Source organism: Puccinia triticina, chromosome 16A, assembly GCF_026914185.1.
Source record: "Puccinia triticina chromosome 16A, complete sequence".
Lineage (NCBI taxonomy): Eukaryota > Fungi > Basidiomycota > Pucciniomycetes > Pucciniales > Pucciniaceae > Puccinia > Puccinia triticina.
The window spans coordinates 3,587,794-3,597,835 of record NC_070573.1 but is presented as its reverse complement, the minus strand read 5'-3'; the positions used below and the strand labels follow the sequence as shown (position 1 = coordinate 3,597,835).

General features: G+C 45.6%; 2 protein-coding genes across 2 annotated transcripts; one reads left to right on the top strand and one right to left on the bottom strand.

Annotated features, from left to right (window-relative positions):
- Positions 1-272: 272 nt before the first annotated feature.
- On the bottom strand, positions 273-2,598 carry PtA15_16A350 (uncharacterized protein; the record flags this gene model as incomplete). Its single annotated transcript, XM_053164031.1, has 11 exons — positions 273-357; positions 421-493; positions 572-661; positions 764-838; positions 912-1,250; positions 1,322-1,437; positions 1,508-1,636; positions 1,739-1,831; positions 1,902-2,035; positions 2,108-2,341; positions 2,419-2,598. 11 exons carry the CDS (start codon positions 2,596-2,598, stop codon positions 273-275), a joined length of 1,548 nt encoding a protein of 515 aa, XP_053027997.1.
- A 57-nt stretch (positions 2,599-2,655) lies between these two features.
- PtA15_16A349 (uncharacterized protein) lies at positions 2,656-7,067 on the top strand (the record flags this gene model as incomplete). Its single annotated transcript, XM_053164030.1, has 13 exons — positions 2,656-3,435; positions 3,523-3,732; positions 3,829-4,120; positions 4,255-4,608; positions 4,784-4,937; positions 5,015-5,048; positions 5,125-5,421; positions 5,488-5,622; positions 5,695-6,156; positions 6,248-6,403; positions 6,482-6,639; positions 6,711-6,801; positions 6,909-7,067. 13 exons carry the CDS (start codon positions 2,656-2,658, stop codon positions 7,065-7,067), a joined length of 3,282 nt encoding a protein of 1,093 aa, XP_053027996.1.
- Between the last annotated feature and the right edge of the window lie 2,975 nt (positions 7,068-10,042).

The window sequence follows — 10,042 nt, the reverse complement described above, 5'->3', positions numbered from 1 at the left end:
CACAGGTGCATCCAGACAGTGCCTAAATTATCACACCATTTATAATATCACATTGTGCTGCCAAATGGGGCCTAAAGAAGACAACAAGGGACCCAGCAGCAAGCTCAGCTTGAGGCAAGTGCCGGCCAAAGAGTTATCTTGGCTTCTCATGTGGACTCTAAGTGTTGGATACTGCCTTATTTACTCAAGAATAGTCCCACTAGTTTCACTTTAACATCGAGCATCAGAAAAAAAAATCCGGTTAGATGGTCAAAAACGGATGCGCTTCAGTATCAAAACCTGACTGCGGCTGCCTTCTGAACACTGGCTAGTGAAACCTTGTGGCCCAACAGTTCTCGGATATTTGATATGCCGTATCTGCAGTAGATCAAATTAATAAGAGGTAGCAATTGGGACGACGGGAGCAGGTGTAAAACTTACTTAATCATCGTTGGTCTCTCGAGTGACAAGCCCCATCCCAAAACTCGTACATCAGGTGGGAGACCCATTGGCTCTACAGAGCGCAACTCAAAGGACGTTAACAGCCAGTAGGATTTTAAAGGAAAGGAAGACATCAATTGAATTGACTTACCCAGCATTTCGGGACGGAAGAGACCCGAGTTACCAATCTCGACCCATTTCTTCAAGCCGCTGTGCCAAGAGTAAATTTCCATGGAAGGCTCTGTTTTTTATTTTTTATTTATTTTTATTTTTTTCAGACCACCACATCAATCGAACTTCAGTGAAACTCAGGCATGACTTTATGATTGCAGAAATTACGCACCTGTGTAAGGATTATACGTTGGTTTAACTCTAATGTCGTGGATACCCATTTTAGCAAAAAAGACTTCCATGAATCCTGGAGATCACGCGACAAGCTTTGAATCAGAATGATTGTGCGAAGTTTTCCCAGAAAAGGACGAAATACGCACCAATCAAATCGCCAAGAGTAATATTCTTGTCAGCAACGACACCCTCAACTTGATGAAACTCGGCGAGATGGGTCGCATCGACTGCCTCGTTTCTGAACACTCGGTCGATGCTGAAAAGTTTACTAGGCTTGAAGTCTTCCTGATTCTTTTGACACTCCTGTGCAATCTGGTAGAGCATATTGGCAGATACTGAAGTTGTGTGTGTACGGAGGACTAGTTTGGCGGTCTCCGACTCTTGAAACGGGGCGCGATAACCAATTGAGCCGTGACCTCCTGATTCATGAATTGTTTTGACCTTTTCATAATATTCGGCTGGAAAATCTGTCGATGCGACGGGGTCTGGAAGACATGAAAACGTATGAGCACGATGTTTGCAAAGAAGAAGAAGAAAATCATAATAATTGGCTGACCTTTCAAGTAAAAGGTATCTTGCGATTCACGAGCTGGATGTTGTTGAGGTACAAAAAGGGAGTCAAAACACCAAAATGAAGTCTCTATATATTTATCTGTGGGCATTTCCGTGAATCTAAACTTTCCAACGCCCAAGGATTAAAGATCAACTTCGTCTTTGTACACGAAGAATAATTGGAACGGACCCCATCTCAAAAAAGATATTCCGAAACTCTTCCCGAACTTTCATCAGAGGATGTAGAGCGCCAGCGTTTGGTGGGACTCCTTCGGCGTTGAAGTTGTAAGGTTTGAAAGTGGCCGTCTTCCATCTTCCTCTGTGTGAAACAGGGATCAGTTTTTTTGTTGACTTCTACCTTAGCTAGATGTGCAGACAATGATCCATAGGAAATAACTCGGGAGAAGAGAGAAGAACTGACGATGTCAAGAGTTCAACGGTTAGGTCAGTCTCGGGTCGCTCGATCACAGTTGAAAACTTTGGTCCTTTCTCGATCGAGAAATAAAGGTATTTCCTGTTCGAGTTGACAGATGAGTTGATGTTGGCTCCCGCTCATCACAAACAATCAGTTCGTCAAGGCTTACCTTTTTTCGCACAATTTTCGCTTGCGATAATCTGCCATACCCGAGCCTTTGGCATCATCTGTGGGTAATGAGCCAGTTGTTTCGATAGAGACCAGATCCAACTTGGTCTGATCGGTGATTTGATCTGCAGTGACCTGCTTAAAACTTGATTACATTCTTGTTGGATTGTTTGCTTTCGGAATTTTCAAATATTTCAGTCAACTCACTGCTCGGATGAAGCCTCCATCCGACCTCTTCTTGATCCATTTGTTCCGGAACGCTTTTCCCTGTCCGATCTTAGCCGCATCTTCACCCAGCGCTGTTTGTAAATCGCGCATCAGCAAACCCTCGTCGCCCAGAGCTTCCCATACACGGTATTCATGACTTCCAGCTTGTGCTACGGCTTGACCCTCGGCAGTAAGAACATGAATTTCGATGTTGTGGGTTTGATAGATGACCATCTGGTGGCATCACGGAATCGGTTCAGCCAAGTCAGCTTCAAATATGTTGATCATCATCAGAAATCACAGGCTCCAACCTCTTTTGCAGCCAAACCATCCAGGGCACTTTTGATAGCAAGTTGGTATTCTGAGGATGAACTTTCGGCGTCTGCTTCTAGGCCATTCGGGTAGCTCAGCCTCCGTGTGTCAGCAATTGGAGCTGAGTCGAGAACAGACAGAACGTGCTGCTGGATGTCATCCGTATCGAAAGTATTCATGGCGTTGCTTTCCTCGGTTTCGTTTCTTGATCAACTGGCGAGGTGTTGGAAAAATCCATGGCTCGAGTCTCAGCATCGGGCTTTCGGGGTATCGGGCCTTCGGGGGGGGGGGGGGGGGCCGAAGCTGGCGATCATCACCAAGCTTCTCACTCAGGCTCAGCGTCACTCACCACTGACCTTCGGCACATCGACTTATTACATATTCGCCACAGACCATCAAGCACTCATCTGAGCAGTTCCCCCTTCCGTTTGGCCTTCCTATCCCTCGTGGCCCGTCGCTCTGCCCCCCTCATGGAAACCGACTTTCAACCGTCTGTTCAACAGCTCGAAGCTATTCTTCAAGATCCAAAAGATTCTTACACATTCGTATCAACCCATGGAAAGAACCCTCAAATATTGCCCTACCTGGTTCAAATACTCACCGAACCAACCTATGAAACCAACAGCCCACTCAGGACCCAAGCGGCTATCCTGATTCGCAATGCCCTCGATAGCTGGTACCGAAAACTGAGTCCGATACAAATCGAGAATTCAGCCAAGGTCCAACTTGGTACAACCCTAATCGAAAACGTCTTGGCCAAAGGCGAAAGAGACTCGGTCGTACGGAAGCAAGTGACCCTATGCGTAGGCAAGATCGGAAAATCAAACCTCGACGCCAACCTTTCGAACTTATTTGAAGATCTGACGCTTCATATCCGAAACGTGCTCGGCTCGACTGATTGGTCTAGAGATCCATCAAATTTTTACATCCTGAATGGATGCCTGGGCGGCTTTTATCAAATCATCCAAAACTTGATCAGCAATCGTTCAACCCGAGGCCAACTTCTTCTTCGGGAGGTAAATCTTCGTCTTCACTTGGTCAAACTCTTACCCAGAAATAAGAAGAAGGAAATCCTGAATCGTCGTGCCCTTTGTCGATAATAGGTTGCTTCCACTCATTTCTCGCACATCCATCACGTCTATTCTACGGCCTTTTCAATGTGGATCACCGTACTTTCTCAGCAAACCACCTTGAACCTCTCCAGCGTGTTTCACTCCCAGCCGGTCATCGAACTATCTAGGATCTGTCTGAAGATTCTGTGTCAGATGAGTACGTATGCATGGAAAGAGCCGCATAAACAGGAGCTCCCCACGGTTAGTTTTTGTAACACGTGTTCCAAAGAATTTACATCCCAATTGAACTGTTCGCACTTTTTTTTTTTTTTTTTTTTGGTGGTGAGTTGATAACAGAACTTCCTTCATCAATCCGTTGGTCAATGGGTTCAAATCTTGAATATCCGACAAAATCTTACGGGAATGATTTCGAGTCACAAAAGTATTTTGAATAATCCATCATCACTTCAACAGATCAAATCGTTCTTCGATCTACTACACAAACACCTTTTCAAGTTTGGTAAACTGCTGATTCAAATATTGGATCAAGATCCTAACTACCTCCACGCCTCCGAATTCTCAAACCAACTCAAACAAACTGTCTGGCAAATGGTCGAACAGGGCAGTGCACTTCTCCCACAAAACTCTGGTAATGCCTTTTTTGCGCTGATCCCCTTCCATTCTACCGTGCAAGGGGAGCTGCTTTGCTGGGTTACCCTATCCCAAACCGCGGTGTTTGATTTGACCGATCTGGTTGCTTTTTTTTTTTGTTTCAAGCAGTAGATTCACAGCCAGCAAGCTTGGCGCCTTATCCTGAACGGATTATCATACAATCTCTCCGAATCATGAGTTTATGGATGACCAATCGGCAGCAAAGTAGCTCTAATCTCACCTCTAGTCAGTCTACGGAGTTGGCGGTGACGATCCTTCAGAGGCTATTGAAGTTGCAGCCTCACTCGCTGCAATTCTGGAATGAAGATTCGGAAGCTTATGATAACGAGGAAGATTGCTCCCTGGAAAATAGGTCCTTCGATGTTCGCTCATGCTCTGCAAACGTGTTGACCGGCCTATTGTGTTGTTATCCCCAAGATATTTCGACTGTCATCTTGCAGTTATATTCGAATTTGCACTCCCAAGGTATCTATCTGTTGACAAACCTGTTTCAACTAGTTTTTCACGCTTACTAAAATGACTGATGGGAAGATCGATCCAACCGCACTTGAATTACAGGTGGGTACCCATACATCGCAGCCATCTCTATCAGTAGACGCAATGAATTAATGTTTCATCTACGTCCCTTGATCCCTCGAAGATCCAAACGAGTTAACAACTTTAGTTCAGTATGAGTCGATCTTTTTTGGAATCGGCTTGGCCGCTCATCATTTTGCACTAGCATCCTCCGGCTTTAACTTAGACGACTGGATAACTCATAAGTTCATGCCAGTATTGTGCCAAACTGAAATTAGGTACGAGCAACATTCTGTCTGATCTGATCTTCATTAGTTCTGAATTTTGGTTTGCTCTATGCTCCTTTTCACATCAGAGGAGCGATTCTCAGACGGCGGATCGCTTGGGTCGTAAGTTTCCCTATAGATCCAGCTCACAGCCATTTGATTGGATGCTAAACTTTTTTTGATCGCTTCCTTCTGTTAGCTTGGCCAATTTGCGAAGCAAGATTTGGATCGAAAGCTTCAAAGCAGTATCTATGCAGCACTTAGCTGTCTCTTAGAAAATCCTAACAACGATATTGCAGTCAAGCTAGCGACTTGCAGAGCGCTAAAAGCCACGGCCAATTGGGAAGCCGTTGAATCTGAACCCGATACTATCATTCCTCATGTTGAAATATTCATCAAACAAATTTCTGGATTGCTAAGCTGCGTTGAAAACCTCGAAAGTCAAAAGGTCTTGACCGAAACTTTACGGCTTGTGATAGAGAAAGCTCGCCTAAATGTGGGTCTTTTTTTAAAAAAAACCAATCCCCGCAGAACATCTAGGCTAACTTTTCCCTCTTGATAGATTACTCCTTATTCCCTAGAGCTAGCCAACATATTGGCTCGTCTTTGGCAAGAAGTCAGTGAAAGTCCGAGTAAGAACAATATTGGCAACCATCTACATAATGCCATCATGGTGACAATGTCTGCCTTAGTTGAAGTGAGCCAAGTTTACATCACGTTTTTTTGACCATTATAAAAATTGACAAAAATTATTTACGATGAACGACAGGCCATTGGACCGGCTTCTGAAGAATACCATCCCACCATCATAGTGTTTGTTGAACACTCAATCAACCCAAATAATCCTTCCTCGATCTACCTCAAAGAAGATGGATTAATCCTCTGGCTAGCGATGGCAAGACAGACAGAGACCCTCACACCCAGTCTTACCAAACTGCTATTCGCCTTGGCCTCCTTAACACAAGACGCGAGTGATACGTTAGGTATTCTGCTCAAAATTTTGCAATCGTACCTTCTTCTCGATTGCCAATTGGTCTTGAGCACTATCGGGAGTTTATTATCCCAAACGTTCTGCCAGTTGATGAGTATGCCGATGGGCTTGGCCCCCACCAAGACAATTTTGCAATCGGTAGAATGTCTTGTCAAGTGCGCAACCCCGTCAGTTTGGCAAGGTTGGTTTGAAGAATCGGACTGTTTCCTGCAATTGATGCAAAGATCTACCTCGACAGATGTGAGCAGAAACCATTTCCAACCGTTTCCTCAGTTCAATCTTTTATTCTTCGAATTGACTAAGCTTTCTTTTGGTGAACTTGGTTGGATAGGACCAAGTACTTTTAGTCGTCAAACATCTCCTGACAGTTTGTCGAATCATTGTGACCGACGTCCAAAGTTTTTTCAACTCGATCGGATTCTTGAATAGCAAGGGTATATCACCGACAGATGTTCTGTCGAGTTTTTGCCTTACATGCCTAGATAAAGTAAATCGCCATCATGGATATCATTTTCCAATTGAACGATACAGTCAGCTGAATATTTTTCATCTTTTGCTCTGTTAGATCGATAATGTCGGTACAGCACAAGAAAGAAAATTGATCGCTGCAGCTTTGGCCTGCCTAGTCACACTGCCCAACCCGATCGTCATATCAAACCTGGGCGCATTTGTTTCAATCTGGTCGAGCGTGTTGGCCGAAGGTGATGAGATCCTGAATCCAAAGTGAGTCGCTCGAGGCCCTTGCTAAGTTTTGAGACTGTTCCATTGAAAACAAACCCCTGTTTCGACATTAGAACCAATACATACAGTTATGCTCATGAGACCGAGGAAGTTGACGAGTATCAGTTTATCGAGGCTGGTGCCGAAGGAAAGCGGCTTGAGCAAGTACGTGTCGTGATCACCATTTTAGCTAAATAAAGCCCTGGCAAAAGAGGTTCCCTGACAAATTCAATTGGATCCTGGTGGGAACACTCCCTTGTGTAACACAACAGCTACTGAGCCGAGATCCAGTTAGAACGAACACACTGGATCGGATCATTTCAGAAAAAATTGCCCTCGGCGGGCAGCCTATCTTGACAGCTTTGAATACCTTAGACAATCTTCTCATCAATGAGCTCCAGCAGAGGTTAACGGGAAGTTTGAAAGGTTGAGAGACCGATTCAGTATGGAATTTTTCTTCATCTTTTACTTTGGTGGGCTTGTGTCAGATATCAGTTTTATGCGGAAAAGACAAGCTGTTCTACCTGTTGCTATGTGTTTGAGTACAGCATCCTTTTCCTGTATTGTCTCATGAATCAACGTCATATCTCTTAATCTTGTTCTGGTATACTCAAGGGCTTAACCCACGATAAACTTGTTCCTATTTGCATATTCATAGTACGCAGTCTGAACAAATCTGCACTTAAAAAAAGAGGGTGTCGTGTTGTTCTCAAAGGAAGTCAAGCAAAAAAAGCACACAAATTGCAGGGGAGCGAGTGAGGAACAAACAGTTCCCCCCTGTCCACAGAGGTGGGATAAGCGGACAAGGACCGGGGGGTGCCTGAAGGGGGCCGAACTTAACACAAGCGTACCCTCCTCGGGGAAGCGTAGCGACCTCCGAAGGACTTGCCTCCAAAGTCGCATGTCTCGCCCTACAGGATCGAGACAAATGGCAGGGAGGAGCCTACGCTCCCCCATTTTCCCCAATACCTCCCTGTTTCCTCCTGATTCATCCCGCGCCCTTTGCACCATTGGAATGGCAAGCTTCTTAGCTTATTTTTGCCCACTTCAAACTCCCCCATATTCATTCCCGCTGGCAAGAAACGTCCTGTAAATTTTTTTACATGGCAGATCTATGTGACCAATCCCCCCCTTTGAGACCGCGCGGGCTCAGGGAATTTCAAATTTTGAGCCCAAAAACGGCTGGATCACCACTCCAGAACCACTTCAGGGCAGGAGGAGTGGGCTAGTAATCATGGGGGCCAGTTGGGTAAAAAATGGTGAAATGGAAGCTGAGATTGCAGACTACAAGTCTGTCTACTCAGATCTTTTTTAAACTAAAAACTACATTTTTAAAAACATTTTGAAAAGAAAATCAGTGTTTTTTTGCCAGAAATTCTCGAGTCTGTAGGGCCAATGGTGTGACTTTAGAGGTAAGCCTCTCCTTCGGAGGCGCTTCGCGCCTCCTTGGAGAGACTTAGTTAAGCTTGGAAGGGGGCCGGGCACCAAGTCATGTGGCCCCGTTTGGCAGCAATAATGTTATGTGATGTTGTGCACTTACCTAATGTGATGCACATCACTCTTGAATTCCATATCTTTCAACATAACACGAGTGTTTGGCTGCCACTTGCGTCATACAGCTTTCCTACATAACAAGCTTGATGGCCGGTAAATACCGGCCATTGAGCGAACATACCGGCAAGGCCAATGGAGTGTTTAACTCCTCTCGACGATGGCCGGTACACGGTCATCAAAGAGAATACAGAGTCCCTTTTGGGGAACACATAGTCCCATCAATGACCATCGGTCATTGAGGAGAATATGTGATAGTCCTTTCAATGACTGATGGTCATCGGGGAGAATACAAAGTCCCTTTGATGACCAATGGTCATCAAGGGGTTGGCCCATCAATGTGTACTCCGCTTGGTGACTGGTACAAAGTCTGTACCGGCCATCAAGGGGAGTAACAGAGGTATGTAGAGTTGGGGGTGTGTCGTGTAAGGGTGCCAATATCACCCCAAATACACCCCCAGGGGTACTATATCGGAAATGGCGGGGATGATGAGGAGTGATGAGGAAGTTTGTGATGACCCTCATAACTTCTCAAATCTGCCAAACATGCGAGTGATACGATATGGGCCTCGGTGAGGCCCGGTTATAGAAAAGCAGTGGTTATTACATAACATCACTGCTGCCAAACAGGGCCTAAGTATAGACACGCGGTGCTGATGGTGTCGAATCCCTCAGCGCTCTTCTCCCCCCATCATCGCCCAGAACCTGCCACTCAGAGCCGCTCACCTTTCTCACAAAAACCTCCCACCCACTCCATTTTTCACACACAGGGCTCTCTGGGCTTACGCCCGAATCCCCAAAACCTCTATGTGCCCTTGGCATAGAGATGAGATGCAGGCGCATCCTCTTCTCCTGGTCAAGGTCAGAAAGGGGCATTACCCTTTCTGCCTTTCCTCCCGCACTTGCTGCAGTTCAATGGCGGCGCCAAAGAGCCGCAGCGAGTACCAGGCAAGAGCGGCAGCCGCAGTGGATATCCGCATTGGGTGTAAGTTAGCCCAGTGGGGCACTCAGTTAGACACCACACCCACATTGGGTTCAATTAACCGGGTATTGTAGCCGTCAGGCTGTTTGCTGAGGGATAAATAGCGGGAAAACCGCTGAAATGGTGATTTATGGTCGCTCAACATGCTCAGCTCTGAAAAAGCGGGAAACAATGCTGCACTGAGCGCTGAAAAGGGGAAATATCCGCTGATCTCACTCTTCAGTGCACCAAGTTCCAGGCGCGCTCTGCTCTCTGGGCCCCATCCACAGCAAAGAGGGACTTGGCGCCCAATAGCGCCTTGGCACAGTGCACTATTAGCACTATTATCAGTGAAAATTTGCTTAAAGCATAGCAAAAAGCAAATTCAGAGGCCAAAAGTGTAGTGGCGCAGTCATGGGCTATTCATGCTATTTCAGCAAAAAGCTGCTAAAAGCGTTAAAAAGCGGCTCCAGCAGCAAAATAAACTTATATCTTTGTTATTCTACCAATAATAGAACCACCGACAACCGATTGGATACAGTTCTAGAAACATCCAAACAATGGACGCACAGATGATCAATGGCCAAATCAACGCGGCACAGATCGCCGCTTGGGAAGAAGTTATCAATAATCAACATATGCAAATTCAACAACTACTGGCCGCAAATGCAAACAACAATCAGCGAGTCAATCGCAAGCCGCGACCGGGCCCTGTCTCTGTCAACCTCCCCAACTTTGACAGAAAAGATGATGTCGATGTTTGGATCAAGAAAATAGAATTTATTCTTACAGGTCGAGGACAACCCAAAGACAAATGGACGTCAATGGTTGTGCCACACCTAAAGGACAGCGCCGAGGCCTTCTGGTATAACCTAATCAGCAAGCTAAATGTAA